At 41.9% G+C, this 22,039-nt stretch overlaps 2 protein-coding genes and 1 long non-coding RNA gene across 4 annotated transcripts in view; 1 reads left to right on the top strand and 2 right to left on the bottom strand.

The window, feature by feature from the left end:
* LOC310862217 (ubiquitin-conjugating enzyme E2 variant 1) overlaps positions 1 to 22,039 on the bottom strand; it is a 199,878-nt gene that overhangs the window by 49,351 nt on the left and 128,488 nt on the right. The window lies entirely within an intron of this gene.
* Positions 4,476 to 9,146, top strand: LOC310862250. Its single transcript, XR_014569545.1, has 2 exons — positions 4,476 to 6,864; positions 7,235 to 9,146. It is a non-coding gene; the product is annotated as an uncharacterized lncRNA (long non-coding RNA).
* LOC310862249 (oxysterol-binding protein-related protein 2-like) overlaps positions 6,123 to 22,039 on the bottom strand; it is a 35,888-nt gene continuing 19,971 nt past the window's right edge. Inside the window, exons 11-15 of one of the 2 annotated variants that reach the window (XR_014569544.1) lie at positions 15,280 to 15,399; positions 14,694 to 14,817; positions 11,791 to 11,881; positions 8,804 to 9,463; positions 6,123 to 8,732 (exon numbers count right to left, since the gene is read on the bottom strand). Coding sequence is in view for 1 of the 2 variants with exons in the window: in XM_083770057.1 (XP_083626183.1) it covers positions 9,352 to 9,463; positions 11,791 to 11,881; positions 14,694 to 14,817; positions 15,280 to 15,399 (447 nt within the window). In the remaining variant the exon portion in view is untranslated. Of the gene's footprint in view, positions 9,464 to 11,790; positions 11,882 to 14,693; positions 14,818 to 15,279; positions 15,400 to 22,039 lie in introns of both variants that reach the window. The other variant, XM_083770057.1, reaches the window with a different exon arrangement.

Here is a 22,039-nt window from a genome sequence, read left to right as displayed (position 1 = left end):
ACAACAATATTGGTAAAGGCTTAGGAGTAGTACATGTCTAATATTTGAAAATGAGATCACATCGATTTATCAATCCAGATTGTGTTCAATAGCAACATACAAAGTAAATTGTATTATCTATATAATATACTGTATACTTGGGAGTTCCTTGAAAGCCACTTCTTGAGCCATCTCTTGAGTCGAAGACAGCCACCGACCTCAGCTCCTGCATCAAATAAAGTATTATGCAATTATGGGCCTCTGACCAATCATGAGACAATATGGTAAACAATAAGGTTTTTCATTTTAGCATTTTTTTTTAAATAGCAAATGTACAAGCTCGTAAAAATGGTTGCGTTGTGTGTTCCAGTTACAAACAGCAAAAAAGCTCTTTAGCTGTAAGCTAAAGTGTACACAGCATTGTAGCTTATTTAGTTTATTACGACATACCTCTGTTCTGCAACTTATGCTTCGATGATGATGTTCCGCGTCAATTATTCCATTAGATTGCGGTCGAACTGGAAGATATCTGCGTTGGTGAAATGTTCACTGCACACTCAAAGTGGTTCGAGACGCACAGCTGGGATTGCATCTGTACTTCATAGTTCTAAAAACAAAGCCAGCCAGTGTAATTTCGAGTCGGACGCTGCGCAGTCGAAATCACTACTATTACGCTACTTACTTACTACCAGAGACTACTAACTACTATACCACCACTACTGCTGTTAGTATTACTACCGCTAAATATTAGCTATTATTATTACTTCTATCGCTTTCAACAACAAACACGAGAAACTTCCAGCTTCCTCCTGGGGGGCTGCCTCTGCCTCACTGTCGGTCTGTGTCGCGCAATGCACTGTGGGTATTGTAGGAAATGATTTTACCGTGCCTCGGCTCATTACATGACTTGTTTTCCGCAGCGGTTTCATCAAATCAAAAATATTTTTTTTGTTTTCATGAACGGATATCATACTAAAGCATGACAAAGGCCATGTAATAGTGGCGAAGTGATCCTTTAAGGATCCGTCTAATCACCAGTTTCCCCATATGTAGCCATGGTTGGACTAAGACAAAAATTTGGCCCGGACATTTTCGCGGAATTTGGCCCAGACTGGCCCACCACAACCAGCGCGCAGATACTCTACTGCCTTTTCAGGGGTCGAGGCCCATACAAATACTTGAAATACAAGCCCTTAACACCTCCACATTTAACAGTATACAACATAAATGATACACAACCAACAGACAACTAATTTAACATTTGCCCCAGACCAGCCCACCAGAGGGTCAGCCCACCGGGCACATGCCTGGTATGTGCTGTGGCCAATCCAGGCCTGGATGTAGCCCAGAGCATGCTCTAATGATTTAGTTAGGGCACCCAAGTCAGCGACCTTCGGGGTCACACAGCAGCCAAATCCAATATGGCCACCACATATAAACGGTGTGGGCTGTAATGTTTAAACCAGATGATCAACATATGCAAACTTGTGTATTTCACATTTTTAGACAATTAGATACATGTTGAAATACTTTTCTTTATGATTGGGTGGACGCCTAATTAGTATATTTCCGAGATGGCAGTTATAGGAAGATTTGTTATACCTAAATCTTCCTATAACACTCTTGGTAAACTTGTGTATTATGATGATTCAATCTATCTAGACTAGAGCACTTTCATTTGCTTATTATTACCAATACGGTCACTAGTCACCTAAATTGTACATTTTCGCCCAGATTGAGTTAAACTCAAAACAAACAACCTATGCAATTTTCAGATATTGAAACAATAACATAAGTAAGTAAGTAGTTTTGATACAGCTAACATATTAACATTGTTTAGAATTTAAACAATATGTTTAGATCAGAACAGCAATTAATCATTGATACTTCGCCACACGCACACATGCACGCACGCGATTGATGACAACATGTACACCTAATAATGTCTGGTACTTTCTTCTTCTAAGTAACTGTAGAAGCGACTTTTTGGGATTATCAGTGATGAGCTCATGGATGATGACATGTAGGGTTAACTGCTGCTTTGTAACAAGAATGTGCTCTCAAACTAACCTGGATTCAATTTATCTGCACTACAGCTTTGAAACCATCCTGAAAAGGACACAAGTGTTCTGTACCTGGCCCATGCTGGGCCCAATGGCCATAAAGGCATTTGTCTATCAATTGTAGTTCTTGCAATCCACTTATTTGAGACATTAAGCACCACACAGCTGGATTGGTTTTGGCTGCGGAAATAACTACTGGGACGTTCCTGTTCATGATATCTGCAATGCTCCTGGTCTCCAAAAGTCACTGGCTTTGCCTCTCTTCCATGTGCTAACAGGCTGTGAATAGGCAGTTTTGGAGGCAACACTGGATCTGACAGGCAACCTACAATATAGTTGCCCTCACCTTGGAGCCTGTGCAGATCAACTCTGATGTCCAGCGACTCCTTCATCTGCGTCTTCAGCTATCTCGATTCCCTTTACAGTACATATAGCGATTCTAGCCAGTTCCCTTTTCGGGGTCATGCCTATGTTCCCTCAGCCCCCGTATGTTCCCTCAGCCCTATGTTACCCCATTCCAAAACAGACCCTATGTTCCCTCAGCCCTATGTTACCCCATTCCAAAACAGACCCTATGTTCCCTCAGCCCTATGTTCCCCCATTCCAAAACCGACCCTATGTTCCCTCAGCCCTATGTTCCCTCAGCCCTATGTTCCCTCAGCCCTATGTTCCCTCAGCCCTATGTTCCCCCATTCCAAAACCGACCCTATGTTCCCTCAGCCCTATGTTCCCTCAGCCCTATGTTCCCCCATTCCAAAACAGACCCTATGTTCCCTCAGCCCTATGTTCCCTCAATCCGATAAATGAAAGTGTAATAAATGTAATAGTGTAATAAGTATAATAGTGTAATAGTGTAATAAGTATAATAGTGTATAGTGTAATAGACAGCATTTTTTCCCCAATGAAATTGGCTGACAGCTTGTCTCGTCTCGTCATAATAATAGGTTCATAATAATTACTCAAATTAATTAACTTATAATTATATCGGTCGGCCTCATGGTGGCGCTATAACAGCCCACTTTACGTTTTGGCTTATAACTCTTGAACCATATCGTGTGTACGGTTGCAAGTTGGTCATCTCCGTCAACTTTTTGCAAGATTCTATAACCTGGACGTGGCAGAGCTTGCTATGCCTCACGTAGTCCTGGGTGTCGCCTCTAGACGAGGCAGGTCACGTACATAGACTTTTAGGTTGGGGTAACTTATGTGAGTTGACCCTGGTATACCTATAGGGCATAGGGCATACCCCGGAGCGTTTAGGTGGACCAGGACTGTCAGCTCAGTTAGCCTTTGGAGCATATAAGGGCAAGAGGGCACGTGCTGTGTCATGGCGCAAAAGGCCCATTCATAGTCGAATGGAAGTTCTACAGGCTAAACTAGTTTTGTTTGTCAACGTAGCTTAAATAGTTGGTGTCAGTTCATTAAGGTGTGTACTCTAGGTTGATGAGACAACTATGCAATGGAAATATACCTGAGATTCAAAACAGATAATTAAGTACATGATGAGTGATTCATGAAGAAATGTCAGGATTTAAAGGAATGTTTCACTGTTCACTGTTTCACTGTGTTGTTGTGGAGCATTTGCTATAACAAAGTAGATAGACTAGACCCCATGCAGTAGTGTCATTGCTGTAACTTGGTATCTGTAATGTGTTCTGTTGCTGCAGGGTGAACTACTGTATGGTTAGCATTATAGTATAATTGATGCCTTACAGCCCCCCCCCCCCCCCACCCCCCCTGTCTGTTTTGGAATGAGGGAACATAGGGCTGAGGGAACATAGGGCTGAGGGAACATAGGGCTGAGGGAACATAGGGCTGAGGGAACTTGGGTACGGTCCCGTGTTTTCCACATCAACATCTTTCTTTAGCACATCCATGTGGTTGGCTGCAGTGGCTAATCCCATCCCCCTGCTATTGTGTCTGCATGGTTGTCATATTCATGATTTCAGTATATGGGACTCCATAACAGTAAGTAGTACAAGTAAGTAGGTCAGAGTGCCTTCTTATCAGAGTCGGAGGTGCCCAGGATCAAAGCCATGGCATAGTCATAGAGGGTATGCACAGGACATCATCATCAAACCCGGAAGTTATGCGGGAACGCCTACTGAGTGGGAAAAATAAACACTTTCTGGCCTTGACAGCTCATACCTCCAAACAGAAATCTGATTGCATTAAACAACGTTAAACTCACTTTGCCACTCACTTTATGCATGCACATACTCTATTGTGGTTGAAAGGTGAGTGCTCTACTGAGTAACCAGGCCACCCTCATGTGAGGGTGCCTGCACCAATAATGAGGGTCTAGATGACAACATACAGTATAAGAACATTCCAATGTTTCTAATGCTAAAGAAAAAACATACAAATAGACACAAGTTTGCCAATATAGTGTGAAATGTTAAGGTACAACAAGGTATTTTTATATTGCCTCCACCTTGGACATATGCAAATTAGGTGTCCAGACACACCCAATCATAAAGATAAGTATTCCAAAATGTTTCTTATCGTCAAACATCCTGAAATGGACACCAAGCATGTTCTAAATCATTAGAACATGCCCTGGACTACATCTGGGCCAAATATGGTGCTTTTAGACTGATTAGCACGACATATGCCTAAGGGCCTGGACTAAAGAGGACAATTGTCACTATAAATTATATAAAACTGGTTTCTTTACAATTGATCTTAAATCTGAATATTTCATTGTATTCCCCATATATGAAAACATAAAAGAGCACATTTCAGTCTATTTTCTACCATGTTTAGTCAAACATAATGTGTTTTATTATGTTTCAGCATAGTGGTGGCCGCCATCTTTAAATGGTCCATTTTGAGGGCTTAGCATCCATTTTTGAGCTTGGCATACAGCAGATTTGGATTCAGCAGACCTTAATACCCCTAGAAAACATGTATGCCATAAATTAACACGATTTGCCTTCGGAGTTCATTTATTTGGGAAAGTGACCCAGACTAAATGTAAAGTGTCTGTTCCCTGCAATGAGAGCCTTAATGCGGCAGTGAACTGAACTAACCTGACTCTGCCAGATGGGGGCGGTATTGAAGTAACCATGTTCCCCAGAAACAAATGTGTGTAGCAAGCTTCTTGGATCTGGCAGCGTCGGGTTAGAACTGAACAGGACTCTTGACGTTGTGCCGACATCTATTCTAGACCAAACGCACACATTCAATGGTTTGTGTGGAAGCCTTCGGGCCTGCAGGTCCAAAGAAGCCACGTTCTGCAGCTATACACTTTGAAAGCCACCATGCAGAGGAAAGATGTAGGACTTCATTTCACAGAGACATTCGTTTTCACAGCCTGATCAACAGCGGCACAATGTTGAAGGCAGGTCAGATTTAGGCACAGATTCCCAAAATATTGCATGCACAAACCTATTATGGCTTTTATGCGAATGCAAAATCATCACATGTGTGCGATTTCTCAAGAGTTTAAGGGGTTCAAGGGGTTAAATATTAATTTATAATTTATTTAATTAATTTGAATGTGACATACACCATCACTTTTTAATGTAACAATGTCTAATAACTTCATAATGTCTTTTGTGTGTGGCGAGTTCTGCTCTTCAACAGCTTAATCGGCTGAAATTAAATATTGTCAAGCCCTTGCTGACATTTTTAAAATGACTAACACAAGGTATATTATGTCACAATTCCAAATCCTCGAAACGGAACGATGTGATTCCGGTTAAAAACCCATTTAAATTTAAATCCATCTCTGATACTGGCAAAATATATATATATTCAGTTCACATTTCAAGAGGAAAGGCATGGTTGTGTGTCCTGTAACATTAGTAAGCCTACATTTCACTCAAGTACTGTATACTTAAAGCATATCTAAAGCTGCACTATGAGACTTCCTTTTCTACTGCACAAGTGCTGGTTGAGCTAACAGAGCCTGTCTGCTTGCTCAGGGGATAAATCTTGAATAGTGTCAGATCCTGAGTCTATAGTGAGACATGACCTTCGACGCAATCTAAATGTCTCAATAGAAGAGCAGGTAGACAAAATGCGACCACCCCAATTGTATGTTATTACATTGTATTAAAATACTCCACTATACAGTTGGACAAAAATACATTTTATTCATCCAAAGAAAAAACATGGTTCCGTTTTAAGTACTTTACTTGATTATTTCCCTTTTTACTCCACTAGATCTCAGAGGCAAACATTGTACTTTTTAATCCACTACAATAGTTGTATCACTTAAACCAGAAATAGCAGATCTACAATGCTCAGCGTGTTGCGAGCTTGTAGGTCTGCAATTCTCAGTGAATATATTCAATGTAGATCAAACGTAAAACAAATGTAGATCAAACAAATAACGTCGCTGTCACCTTGTTGGATACAGTTACAGTATTATGTTCATGGATGTGTTCATTTCAAATGGATAGTTAGTTAATTTCAAATGGATAGTTAGTAACTTATGTTAATTTCATATGGATAGTTACAGTAACTTATGTTCATTTTAAATGGATAGTTACAGTAACTTATGTCCATTTTAAATGGATAGTTACAGTAACTTGTTCATTTTAAATGGATAGTTACAGTAACTTGTTCATTTTAAATAGATAGTTACAGTAACTTATGTTCATTTTAAATGGATAGCTTCAGTAACGTATGTTCATTTTAAATAGTTACAGTAACGTATGTTCATTTTAAATGGATAGTTACAGTAACTTATGTTCATTTTAAATAGATAGTTACAGTAACTTATGTTCATTTTAAATGGATAGTTACAGTAACTTATGTTCATTTTAAATGGATAGTTACAGTAACTTATGTTCATTTTAAATGGATAGTTACAGTAACTTATGTTCATTTTAAATGGATAGTTACAATAACTTATGTCCATTTTAAATGGATAGTTACAGTAACAGTAACGTATGTTCATTTTAAATGGATAGTTAGAGTAACTTATGTTCATTTTAAATGGATAGTTACAGTAACGTATGTCCATTTTAAATGGATAGTTACAGTAACGTATGTTCATTTTAAATGGAGTTACAGTAACTTATGTTCATTTAAAATGGAGTTACAGTAACTTATGTCCATTTGAAATGGATAGTTACAGTAACTTGTTCATTTTAAATGGATAGTTACAGTAACAGTAACGTATGTTCATTTTAAATGGAGTTACAGTAACTTATGTTCATTTCAAATGGATGCAGTTACAGTAATGCAGTTTGTGCAGAAAAACCTTAAATGTTCCATGGCTTTTGGTTGTATATTGCAGTGTTTCTCGGCCGGTGGGTCAGGTTTATTTAAAAAAAAATTGGGGGGGGGACGACGACGACACATAACCCAGAGGACAGTGAAGTGATGACCCTTTTATATATAAAGCAACAACAATTGTGAAAATATTGACGAGCTCACAACGCCTCGCAGATCGGCTATTTTCACAATATGCATCTGTGGAACCAAGTCAAACAAAATGTAATGCCTCAACTTCTACATTCCAAGAGCTTTCCATGGTGGGTGGTAGTATATTACAGTTAATAATTACAATAATTTAGACAGTATTCCTCTGTTTACTAAGTGAGTAAACAATGTCATAAGAGCAGCTTTTGATACCTATAGTTATCTAGTCACAGAAAAATAAACCCCTCTCATCCCACTTTGAGGGATGGTTTAGTACTGAATAAAATAAATATCTAGTATTCAAAAAAAAGATTATAGAAAAGTAACAGATAACCCTGATGTAGCTTGATATAGGGGGCTGGGCGATAAACCGAAAAAAAGGCCCTCTCAGGTGGCGCTTTAAAGGACAATGTCAAAAGGATAGCATCTCTTCCTGGGCCTATAGTGGCAATGTGCGTGCAGTTTCACCGCATTCTCGCACTGCGTTCATGATTTGAGGCAATTCTGTTCAAAACGGAGCGCTCCAATCCACAAGCCAATCAGGATACAATATGAAAAATCGGACGTGATCATCTTGAACACATGAGTCATGACTATAGAGATACTGTTTTGACAAAATCTGTAGGAGTAAAAAAATGCAACAATCGGCCTCCTGCCCTGGTGGTGAATTAACAGGCGGAGGTCAAACATGTGAGAAAGAGGCTCTGCTCTGGCACGCAGGGAGTGTGTTTTTCACAGTTTCACGCCGGTCAGGCCAACGGTGCCGGGAAATTAGCTGTACACAGACGGGCGAGCGGACGGACGGGCAAAAGACTTAGTCTCGGCCACGCTCTCCGCCTGGTGGAGGACCACAATTGTTCAGTATTCCTAATTGAGGCAAAGGTTTGAAATAATCATAATATGAAAGTCATATCGCCCCACCCCCTAATGTGCACCGGTACTCTCGAACCCAGATGTTTCTAATGTGGCTCAAATGGTGCATTAAAACCACAGTCTCTCCAGATAGACTCACACATTTTTCGAATGCTTCCAGCATGACACCACGTTTTAAAGTGGATTTTCCCAGTTATTCATCGCCAAATCTTCATGTGAACCCTCGCATCCCTGGTATTCTTGGGAGGGACATTAGCCGAACATAGCCAATCCACAAGCTCACAATGCACCGCAGACATGCTGGGAGCTTGTGGATTGGCCATTTTGGTGTACAGGGAAAAATACGCAGACCAAGTACAGAGCCAAAGGTCAAGTTCACAAAGAATTCAGGATTTTAACCCATTCTGACCTTCGATTTTTTTTAAATAGCAGACCTACAAGCTCGTAGCGCGGCACTCGGTGGCGCGCTATGAGCTTGTAGATCTGCTATTTTTCAATGGCTAAAGCACAACACAATGCTAACACCAAAAGGGGTTCCCGCACAAAATGGGTTAAGATGAATCCAATATGTAGTGTGGGTTCCCTGCTTCATCTCTCTCTCTCTCTCTCTCTCTCTCTCTCAGCTAAGGGGTCCTTTTCCTGAAAAATGTCCAAGGACCCCACCTGGTCTACACTAAACCATTAGAATATCGTGGAATCGTTATCTAACTTGAGAGACCAAGAATGCGTCCCTTTATGTGTGGCGTCTGAAATTAAAAAGTCAACTCTAAAAACGAAAGAGATTATTGTTTCAACTCTGTAAAAAACTATAGTCTATCGATGCACCGTAAAATTGCAAATAAACCATTTCTAATATACTATATATATATCATAAACTTCTTTTTTTTTCACAGACTGTGTAGAAATGAGGTTGAGAAATGTCGGCTGGGGGTAGGTGACGGGTGACCCGACGCTGCCAGATCCAAATAAGCTTGCTACACATTTTGTTTCACAGCTTGGGAACATGGTTACCCAATACCGCCCCCATCTGGCAGAGTCAGGTTAAGGCGACGGGTGGAGATCAATAGATGTCGGGACTGTGGGACTGCAGGCCGTAGTTTCTCTCAAAGTAGCCTCCAGTGTAGAGCCAGTCCTCAGCGCCTGTGTGCGGATTTATCCCCTGATGGAACCACCTGGAGGAGAACAAACATTTTAACCCATTCTGACCCGAGATCAGATTCTAAAAATGTCTTATTACATCCTGACAGTGTCATTGTTAAACCCATTCTGACCCGAGATCAGATTCTAAAAATGTCTTATTACATACTGACAGTGTCATTATTAACCCATTCTGACCTGAGACCAGATTCTAAAAATGTCTTTTGTCACTCGGTGGCGCGCTAGGAGCTTGTAGATCTGCTATTTTTAAATAGCTAAAGCATAACGTAATGCTAACACCAAAATGGGTTCCCGCCCAAAATGGGTTAAAACTCACGATTCGAGTTATTATTAGATTTTTATTTCATTTTAATTATTGGGATATCGACTCTTGATTCGTGAAGAAAAACACTAATATGTTAAACAATAATAAAATGTTTTAACATTATTAGTAATGTAAACTTTGGGTTTTATCAACTGTCATTGGCATCAGATTCACATTCACTTCAGATTCTTCTATAACACATTTAGACCTGAGGCCAATTCTAACAACGGCATCTAAAACCTAACCTAATGTTTTCTGGAAAAACAAGTTCAAATTCATAAATAATAATTTAAAAAAATGATGTGACTACAGTATATGAGAGAGAGGTGTATGAGACACAGAGGTAGCTCCCAGCATGCAAAGGTAAAACGCAGGTCTAAATGGGTTAAGAAGATTATTTTATATTCTTTTGAAAAGTTAAGATTTCTTCCCATTCCAAGTGGCTATGACTGGACTTCCAATGTTTGCTCCCCTGGGTTAGACAACCCACCCTGTCGGAGATCGGCGGACCGTACTACAGTAGTTAAGGCAGGCAATCGATTCTACATAGCAAAGCCCTTCTAGGGAGACACCTCGCTCATATATACTATTAAAAGAACCGGAGTTATGTTTGTAATCTATAGTTCTAGCTGAAAAGGCGTTTGTGCACGGGTAAATGCAGGTAATGCAGGCGGGAATATAGAGAACATTAGTTATTGAACAAACCATTGAATTAGATTTTATTTCAAGCTATGTTTGGGAATGTTTTTAGAAAATGTGTTGAAATAATTAAACCCCCCCCCCAAAAAATGTAGGAAACAAAAAAAATAAGAGACCGATAAAGATGTGTCCGCGACCCACACATGTGTCCCGACCCAATGTTTGGGAACTTAATAGATGGTGTTTAAAATAGATTTGTTCTAAAATTGGTTGGTACCAGATCATGGTCGCCGTCTAGTGCTGTGGCTGTGGGTCTCACTCACTTTTACTCTCAGAAGAGCAAATTCAGTAACAGGTTTTTATCTCTGGATGGTCAGGCTCCCCAGTATGTCTCCGACATGCTGGCTCCCTATAAGCCTACACGTTCACTCAGGTCCTCAGACAAAGCCCTCCTTGGGACCCCCACAGCCCATAAAAGGTGGCAGGGCATTTGCAATCCGGGCTCCCAAACTATGGAACGCCCTACCTATTAATTGAATTTAAGACTTGCAAAATCTGTGTCATGTTTTAAATCCCTTCTAAAAACCCCACCTTTACGTTAAGGCTTTTTCTTAATTACCTTTTGCATACCTTATTCTATTTTGTGTGTATGCTTTCATGCTTTTCCTTGCTGTCATTCAATGATATCTTGTTGTAGCTGGGACTACGTTGTTGCTGTTTTTTACCCCGTTATGTAAAGCACTTTGTGACTATGTCTTGAAATGTGCTATATAAATAAATACATTATTATCATTATCTCAGACATGTAGCACAGATAGGCCATTAGACTGTACAATAAAGCACATACATCGAACGCGCTGAGTCGGCTCTAGCGGCCATCGCAACGCGTGCCTCCCCCATTTTAAGTGTTTTTTTTTGCCCAACTACTGCTATAGTCTTTTCTCACCAAGTGGGCCGAGTGGCATAAAAACAAAAGGTCATATGCCTAAAAACTAACCTTTAAATAAACACTGCGATGAGAAGGATTCGAACCCGAGGCACTGGGATTGGAAAGCTAATGCGGTGTCGGTTTAGCAGAGGCTTTGGGAGTCATTTAATGCGGTCCACTCATGTGAGAGGCAGTCCCACGTGTCACAGAAGGGGGCATCGACAAGTGTGTGCAACTTTCGGGGAGGAGAGGGGCCTTCGCATCTTAAATATCAATCCCATTGACTTTTGCTTAACCCCATCTTCTTGTTGGAACTACAGTAGGTGGGTCATGGGCTTAGATGCCACCTGTCACTCGAGTAGATAAGACACCGTGGCGAAATCGCATTGAACGCAGTGTTATAACAGAGCACAATTCAAATCTCTGCGATACAACAAGACAAGTGGTTTCTAGGTGTCGATTGAACCCACCTGGTGGACCATTCCTCCTCCTCCTTGGATCGCTCCTTCCGGGCCGAGCGCTGTTTCTCCTCAAGCCTCTCCTTCTCGGCACTTCCCGTGTCTACGAGGTAATGACATCACACAACGACATGGTATGACGCCGCACAACGTAATGACATCACACGTGATGAGGTATGACGTCACATAAGGAGTCTCTAATGGTGCGTTCACACACAACGGGCAGACACAAAGACGAGTGGCGAGTTGGTTTGGAGCAGCTAGCTACAGCATGCGTCGTTGTGTCTTTGCAACGTCATGTCGCTGGCTTCCATTGACAATGAATGGGAGAGACTGCATCTTTTACACCTGCCCGTGTGTGAACACACCATCTGGCATCGGTTCTCAAGCCGTGGGGCTCGGGGGGGCCCCCCAGGATTATTAAGTAGTTAATATAGCGTCAGTCATTTCAAACACTTATTGTTGCTTGAGCACACGTACTGTAATCGGCTGCGTATGTCGGTGGCGTCGCTCGGCCAATCAGGGACCAAGAACAGCGATCGGCTGGGTATGTACAGTATGTCGGTACATTCCACCAGCCAATGAGAAACCAGTTTCTCGATGACGTGACTAAAGTACGTTTCAATATTGGTATAAGGGGGGTATGTACTGTATCGGCTGGGTATGTGCGCATGTCGGTGTACTCCACCGGGCAATGAGGGGCCACTGACCACTGCTGTATTGAAAACCTAGACAGCAGCAGAGAGCTTTAGGACTCAGAGCAGCAGTCGTACCAGCAGTGTTGAGGGCATCTCATGGCGCGCTCTGCTTGCGCACAAGTAGGCCATACAGTACATGGCCTACTTGTGTGCAATGCGCAATTTGGCAGCTCGACAGAGTGCATTTCTAGTTTTATACAGACATAGCGGTCACGTCGTACCGTGCTATGAGCAAATATGAGAAAATAGCAGGTCTACAAGCTCACAACGCCTTGCAGATCAGCTATGTTCACAATTATTGCTCTCTTTTTTCATGTTATTATATTATATTATATATTGTATATTTGTCTGTCATTAAATGTTTTGATGAATTGGGTACAAAGGGTCCCAATAGCCACATAGAGCTTTCTTGGGTGTTTAATAATCCCAGTAGCAGACCATGTATTGAACTGTACTTTCTTGTGCTGTTTTTGAAAACTGTTAACACCTTAATTGCCCTACTTTATATACCATGCATGTATGTACATTTACGGTCATCTTGTCCACACACACACAAACATTAAATGCCATTAACAATAAAGATGAAATGTAATGTTTGTTTTGTCACCGTGTGTTCACCTAATCAACATGAATTAGACTTTAATATATTAGCGCTCCTCCTCACTTCACACGGGTGTGACTTTTACATTTCTTGTTCAGCACTTTGGTTTGCCTTCGGTCAATGTAAACGTGCTATATAAATAAACTTTGATTTGCTGTGATGTGATGTGATCACCTATGTCTCCGTTCTGCATGGCTCTGATGTCAGGTCTATATATAAATACACTTTGATCTCACCTATGTCTCCGTTCGGCATGGCTCTGATGTCAGGTCTATATATAAATACACTTTGATCTCACCTATGTCTCCGTTCTGCATGGCTCTGATGTCAGGTCTATATATAACCCATTCTGACCGGGCACCCATTTTGGTGTCAGCATCATGTTATGCTTTAGCTATTTAAAAATAGCAGATCTACAAGCTCATATCGCGCCACCGAGTGGCGCGATACGAGCTTGTAGGTCTGCTATTTTTGAAAAATTGAAGAGCGACTGACATTTTTAGAATCTGATCTCAGGTCAGAATGGGTTCATCAGACCAGTGTGTGTCCGGCGGAAACCTCGCATTAAGGTTGGGCGATATGCCAATTTTTTTCAACCGCCAATCGTCTGACCAATATTCGCCGATTGACGATGTATTCGTCTCATAAAAGTAAAGTGAGAACAGCTCACTGCCGGTCGCAAAAAAGCCAGATTTACAAGCTCTCATGGCGCCGCGTCCTGCCTGTTTTTGCAGCTCCGTTCGCTAGGCGTTGAGAGCTTGTAGATCAGTCTGTTTCTGCAGACTGCAGCGCAGCCAGGGTAACTAGCTCCCTTCCCTCCCCGCACCGGTCGTCGGAGGCTCGGAGCGGAGCCCACAAGCTGCTGCGGCCACCCCGGGCTGATCCACACAGGCTCTCAAGGCATCGCGTCCTGTCTATTTTTGCAGTGCCGTTCGCTACGCGTTGAGAGCTTGTAGATCTGTCTATTTTTGCAGCGCTGGTGTCGGGGTTCGTTCAAGTTGTCAATAAAAATAACTTGGATTACAGGCGGAGATGAAGTTCAATCAGTGGGTTGCACCAGTATTGGCTACACGCTAAGCTAACGCTAAGCTAAGCGCTAAGCTAATGAATGATCCCCGTGCCTATACACTAACACTAGTAGACAGTTTTTTTTATTTCCCCCCCCCGCCACTCACGGGTGGCGCATTGGGATTGTGATGAGACACGAGACAGCAGTGTGCATTCTGTTGTGACTGTATATTATTAAACTGCATGGGTCTGGACTCCGGAGCTTAAACAACATGTAGGCTACAGACTCCCAGCCAGGCTGCCGTAAGTGCCGTGCCGCGGTGCCCGATGCTGGCTGCTGACAGTGCTGAATGCGGGGACTGTGGGAGGCTGGGAGCATACCATTATAACGGGGGATTTCCACCCGGCTGCTGTTACTACTTTGCTGATTCACATGTTGCTCATTACATGTTAATTGGGCTAAATCGTCCCGAGAAATCGCCTAATAAAAATATTCGGCGATTGGATTCGTATATTCGCGATTGACGATGTATTCGTATCGTCACCCAACCCTACCTCGCATGAATCTGATCTCAGGTCAGAATGGGATAAATAAACTTTGATCTCACCTATGTCTCCGTTCTCCATGGCCCTGATGTCCGGTCTGAGCCTGCAGTCGGTGGCGGGCAGCAGTCTCTTCATGCCCGGCTCCAACTCGTTGAGCGTCAACGCAAAGCTGCTGAAGTTATACATCTGGGCGGGAGCAAAAGGTCACAGGTCAACCCCTTTAACCCATTTAGGCCCGACGTCGAAATTAAACAAATGCCTTTTTCTTTTCTGAAAAACCTCATGTTTCTATATCAGTGGTTCACAATATTTCATGTCAAGGACCCCAAAGATGTTATGCAATATCCCGCCGACCCCCCGTCTGAAAATATGTTGTTCCAGGGACTCTCCAGAAGCAAAGATTTGAGTTAAAAACTAAAAGGTTTGAGGCACATTTTCACGACTTTTCAAAAGCAGCAGACCTACGAGCTCGTAGCGCGCCACTCGGTGGCGCGCTACGAGCTTGTAGATCTGCTGTTTTTCAATAGCTAAAGCACAACATAATGCTTAAAACACCAAGAGGGGTTCTCGCTCAAAATGGGTTGAACCTGGTGGCCCTAGTTTGGACGTACAATAAAAAAGAAAAGTGTGTGTGTGTGTGGTTGGTACCTGTGCCGAGTGGGCGGGGCGGGGCGTTACCCTCCACAGTAAGGCACTTCCTGGTATCACAGTCACCGTTTCCTGTAGCTCTGGAAGCTCACACCCATCATCACCTTCTGCGCTGTGTTCCTGCACACACACACACACACACACACACACACGCACACACACACACATTCATAATCACCCATTTGTGGGTCGCGGACATATTTTTACGTCTCCTTTGGTGTCTTTGGAGCTATAAAAAGGTCTGGTAACCGCTGTTACAGCACGACACAGGACGGTGCCTTTTCTCCGGAGGCACAATGCACGTCACCCAGTGCGGGACGTGACGCATTATGAATGGTCATACACTGGAACTGGACACCACTGGTTAACCCATTCTGAACGGGAACCCGTTTTGGTGTCAGCATCATGTCATGCTTTAAGCTATTGAAAAATAGCAGATCTACAAGCTCATAGCGCGCCACCACTGACATTTTTTAGAATCTGATCTCGGATCTCTGAGATCAGATTCATACGAGGTTTCCACTGGACACACACTGGTCTGATTAACTCATTCTGACCCATAAAAAATGTCAGTCGTTCTTCGATTCTTAAAAAAATCACACCAGTGTGAACCAAGTGGTGCAACTCCCGTCTATTGGTTCTCTGTATCGTTCCAATTTGTATCGCAGGGAAGGGGGCCTCTCGTCTGGAAGTGTGTGTGTGTGTGTGTGTGTGTGTGTGTTTATGATTTTGTTTCCCTCTTCCATGGCATTCTCTGTATCGTTTGCGTCCAGCAGGTGGCAGCCATGTCACATACTTCTCTCGTTCCAATTTCACGCATGCGCACACCCCTCGTGCTCATAGTTACAGGGTCACACGTACACAGGGTCACACGTACATGGACAGTGCAAGCTGGATGTAGAAGTGGTTTGCACCACTTAAAAATAGCAGACCTACAAGCTCGTAGCGCGCCACTCGGTGGCGCGCTATGAGCATGTAGATCTGTTATCTTTCAGTAGCTAAAGCATAACATGTTGCCAACACCAAAATGGGTTCCCGTTCAGAATGGATTAAGGGAAAAAAATATAAAGCCTGGGGTCAAAAAGAGCATGGAACTGGCCGACGGAGGCAATTAGTTTTCCCTCCATTCGTCCACGCAGGAATCGCGTGGAGAGATAAGGCGAGTGGAAATGGCTAAACAATACTGTGTTGCAGCTGAAGGCCAGCTCAACTTGGATTGTGGCTTTGCGGATTTTGCAGCAGCTACAAAAAAGGCAGATTTTAAATTGAACGTGGCCGGCTTCCATTGAACATGAATGGTCATAAGTGAGGTTAGGGGGTTCCCAATGGAGAGCGACGTCGCCACATGGCGGCCATCTTGCTACAGGTATAGCTCGCCCACTCATAACATTGTGTCTATGGGGCATGTATTTTTTTTAAATAACCATAACTTGCTCATTTTTTTGTTTGTTGTAAATGGCAGAGACGTCAGCACTTTCATACAAAAACAACATTAAGCAGATACGCGTCCTGAATCATAGCCACGTTGATAAAGTTTGTAATAAACCAAACCGTTTGGAAATCTGAGTTAAGAGTATTGTTGTTGGCGCAGATCTACCAGCTACTATAGAACCAAAGATTTTTAATATACGAAGACATACGATCTCCGTTGGAGCCACTAGAGGCGAAATGGACTACAAATTCTACAAATGGTCTTTTAACCAAAATGGGTGCCCGGTCAGAATGGGTTAAGTAGGCATGGTTTGCTTCTCCCCCGACAGATTTTTTTATTATTAAGACAGCCTACTGCTGCACACTGTGACATCAAACTTGTCTTTATATAGAAAAGCATTTATTCATTTATAAGCATTTTAGGTGTTGTGAATGATCCGATTGTGAATGTGAACGTTAGCACAGTGCACACTGATATAGGAGAAATAACATGGCAAATGTCATGATTCCCATATCAGCCCCCATCAACCAAATGGAAAATCATATTATTAAGCATTGGAACACACATTTTATTTATTTCACTTTTCATTTCACGTTATGATATTCATAGTCCGGCAGCCGGTGTTATGGGGTGGGAAATTTGGTATATAATCTTTCTTATTGGCCTAAACTATACTGTCTATATCCATACATTCATGAATCCATTTGCTGACCGGCTGTCACTATTGGGCAATTGTTTTTATAGGGGTGTCTTGTGACCCTACCATTAACAATCCCAAAAATGTCAAACTTTCCTTTTTGCTTTAAGGGGGTTTTCATGATTCTAAATGCATGCCAAGCATTAGTTTTGCACAAAATGCACTCCTTGGGCTAGAAATAGCCATAGCCGTCATGACAAATGTGATGAGGTCAGCACATTTCGGGCACGTTTGGGCACGTGGCTATGGCTTTTTGTGCAAAACGAATGCTTGGAATGGATTCAGAATCATGAAAACCCCCTAGTTTGACACATCACATGCTACTTAAAGGAATAGGAAAGTTTGACATTTTTGCCTGCCATAGGATAGGATGTTAATGGTAGGGTCACAAGAAACCCCTATAAAATAAATTGCCCAATAGTGACAGCCGGTCAGCAAGTGGATTCATGAATGTATATATAGACAAGATTTTAGGCCAATAAAAAAAGAATTTCCCACTTTTTGTCGGCTGCATATGGGGCCGTCAGACTGCAGATGGACAGAGACTCTTGATTTCCTGATTTGTCTTGCTAAAATAAAGCCATTTCAGCATGAACATCTTGGATATATTGTGTGCCTTGTGATGATTGGGTCTGCTTTTATTTTGTAGGGAGGAGGAGGGGTACAGGCTGATATCTTGATGATTAACCTGAACATTCTTCCCGTCTCAGTGGGGTGGTCCTCCTTAGCATCTCGCAGGCTGCTACACTGGTACACTTTTATCTACAAAGTCATTCTTGGTAATTCCCCTTCTTACATTAGTTACAACTAGTCCAAAACTCGCTTAAAGGGACACTTCACCCTTTTTGCAAAAAAATATATGTTAATGACATTTAGGAGCTTTAGAACACTTTCCTGGGGGGTCTTTATGTGTGTAATGTGTGGTTTTAGATATGTTAGATTGTAGCAGCAGTGAGCCCAGTGTCTCTGATGTCATGGACACTGGGCGCACTTCCTTCCTGGACTACATGTGTACTCAGTAAGACAGACCTCCCCTATCCACAAGGAGGAGCAGTGCACCAAAGTATTTTGGGAATTGTAGTCCAGGAAGGAAGTGAGCCCAGTGTCCATGACATCAGAGACACTGGGCTCACTGCTACAATCTAAAATATCTAAAACCACATATTACACACATAAAGACCCCCGGGGAAAGTGTTCTAAAGCTTCTAAACTTCATTAACATATATTTTTTTGCAAAAAGGGTGAAGTGTCCCTTTGACCTCAGATCAAATACCTGGATGGCGTACCCAACACCAAATCTGAGGCAGGAAAAAAAAAAAAAAAAAAACGTTTTTTGGGCCCTGGGCGTGGAACGATCTACAGACCAGATTAAAATCGGCTTCCTTGATCCCCCTAGTGACTTTTGACCCATTCTGACCTGAGATCAGATTCATACGAGGTTTCCACTGGACACACACTGGTCTGATTAAGAGGATTGCCTCTGGCACACTCTCCAGCCATTGCTCCTGCTTTGACGAGTAGCAATTGCTGTGTTCTCAGCTTTATATTAGCTTAGTAGTTTCATGAAGTATTGTTCGTATTGGTCTTTTTTTTTAGTCCGTACTTGGTTTAGTGGTTAGCTATTTTAGACTCTCTCCGAGCCTCCCTGTAAGTAGGTTCTTGGTATTACGGATGTCATTATGTTTGTCTTTGTCATGTCCTGTATCTGTTGTTACTGGCAGAGCTGTGTAACATTTATTTGCCTCTTCTCTTGGCCAGTGTGCACTTGTAAAAAGAGACTATGGTCTCAATGTGATTTTACTGGTTAACCCATTCTGAACGGGAACCCAGTTTGGTGTTGGCATCATGTTATGCTTTAGCTATTGAAAAATAGCAGATCTACAAGCTTGTAGGTCTGCTATTTTTGAAAAATCGAAGAACCACTGACATAGAAACAGCTTTTTTAGAAAACTGTCGGGATGTAGAAGACCTTTTTAGAATCTGATCTCAGGTCAAAATGGGTTCAATAAAGGTTAAAAAAATAAATAATAATAATAATAATAATGTGTCAGCCCACTTCACACAGATACGGGAGGTAAACCAGAGATCACGACTCTTGCCATTCCCCCCCTTGGATAGAACGTAGCAGAAAAGTTCACTGTAGCAAGATGGCCACCCGTGAACGACGCTGGAGACTCCGCCTTGCGCCATCCAGCCTTTATAATACAGTGTGTCTATGTGAATGGTTTAGCCTGTACCTTTGCAGCCGTTAGTGTGAACGCAGCATTTAGGGATGGGAATTCCACAACCGGAATCGTAAGTAATTAAAAAAAGCTTCAAGCTAATTGAATGTCTTTCATCAGTGCCGGCATGTTTCATCATCCGACAGTATAGAATATTTGCAATGTCATGCGTCTATACGACAGATAAGAAGCACTGTGATTCATTTTAAAGCTAGCTGCCGTCAATTTTATGTCCACCCCGGGATTCAAAACAACCCTATACTTTTTTCCCACACTGAAAATCAATAAGAAATCGTTGAATCATTGAAATCGATCCAAAAAAAAAAAAAATGAATCGGACCATGTAGAAATTAGAATGCATAACCCATTTGGGGGCGGGAACCCCTTTTGGTGTTTTAAACATTGTTATAATTTAGCTATTGAAAAATAGCAGATCTACAAGGTCTTTTTTTAAATTGTGAAAATATTTATTTTATTCGAGAAGATTTCTTTTTTATTTCTAGGTCAGGCTTAAATGGGTTAAAACTCTTTCAGTGCCAGTTTTGCCTGCCAATTAGCCCATTATAAAAAAATTAAGAAAATGGAATTCTATTATGCATGTAATGTGTATGTCATCACCTGTACACCAGATTAGAGGAATTTTCAAAATATGGATTAAAAAAAAAAGAATACAAAAAAAAAAAAAGAATATAAAAAAACAAACAAAAAACTCGTCTTATGGCAATCAGTGGATAATTGGATTCAACTCGTCTTAACGTTTATGGCACTTAAACTGTTTTAACAGCATTTTGTATCATCTCCCATCCCTGACAATAGCAGTACGCCACATAAAGACATTATGAAACACACTGGACCTTACCTTCAGCGAATGCCTGTCAATGCATGTTAACGTGAAAGAAAAGTGCACAAATGTTTGATCAGTCAGACACACACACAGATTACTTCACAGTACTTTGAAAGAGGAGAACTGAACCATGGGAATAATAGTGTTAGTGAGTTAGTATCGCAACACAGTGAACACACAGCACATCGATCTGAGTCTGTACTGAAATTGATGTCCCGCCTGGAAATGTTAATATTAATATTAATGTACTTTATTAAAGAGCTGAATAGACCCCTGCTACTGAACAAACACTAGACTACAGCAATGATTACTTAGCCTTGCTTGAGACCATAGACCCCGTCTAGCCCAAACATTTAGATTCTCGTAGAGGTTTTTTTCGATTCTGGCGAATCTCTCTACGAGAGTCTAAAAGATAACCCCCCCCCCCTTAACGTCGAAAAGGAACGTTTGTGCCTCAAAATCACTCTTACCTTGTACAAATGCAAAATCTAAGCTGCTTTAAATGTTGCCCCACTTGTTTGTGAGGTGTTCGCAATCAGATTAAACACCGCACATGCTTATTTTTCAATAAAAAAGGTATTTTAATCCACTCTGTTTCTGAATCCTCCATTGTAAATGCGGTAAACGGCGCAACAGAATATTGCCCGCGCCCCTAGCGGCCAGGGTTCTCTTGCGCATTTACAATGGAGAGAAAAGCAAGATGGCCGCCAGATTCCGAGACAGAGTTGATTAAAATCATTTTTTTATTGAAAAATAAGCATGTGCGGTGTTTAATCTGATTGCGAACAAATGGGGCAACATTTAAAGCAGCTTAGATTATGCATTTGTACAAGGTAGGAGTGATTTTGAGGCACAAACGTTCCTTTTCGACGTTAGGGGCGGGGTTATCTTTTAGAATCTCGTAGAGAGATTCGCCAGAATCGAAAAAAACCCTCTACGAGAATCTAAATGTTTGGGCTAGACCCCGCCCACTCTCTGAGTGGTCAAGCTTCACAAAGCTTAAAGGTGGCCTTACACTAGCCGATTCTTTTCAATCTGAAATCTGATAGCACCACACACTACAGGACAGTCGATTATTTTATCAGATTATTTCACGCAGCACACACTACGCGGTTTTAAAACTCGGGCGCAGCGCACCCAAGGATTCCCTGCCCCCGAGGGAGTGGAGAGGAGAGGGGGAGAGGGGAGGAGAAGAGGGGGGGCTGCGGGGGCAGAGCAAATATCAAACATTCTTGATGTTGATCGGGGCGGATCGGAGGGATTACGATTGGATCTTTTATACACTCACACTAGACGATAATTGATGCCCGAGAATCGCGCCCGATTGAGTCTTCTTCGTTGGTTTTTATTTTGACTCGAGTGGGTGGGGGATCCCGTTCATAGACTGTAACGGTAGCCACGCCCCTCAGAACATACGCAACTTTATGGTCATTTTTTTAATAAATGGGACCATCATTTTCCAAAAAGAATATTATGACATTAGAAATTAGACTTTAAACTAGTGACTGGAAGCAGAAAGTATTCATGACCATGTTTATTAAGGTAATAAAGTCTAGGTGAATTGA

Source organism: Protomyctophum parallelum (genome assembly GCF_964188405.1).
Source record: "Protomyctophum parallelum genome assembly, chromosome: 7".
Classification (NCBI taxonomy): domain Eukaryota; kingdom Metazoa; phylum Chordata; class Actinopteri; order Myctophiformes; family Myctophidae; genus Protomyctophum; species Protomyctophum parallelum.
Note: the sequence above shows the minus strand (reverse complement) of the source record. Positions and strands in the feature narration are given on the sequence as shown.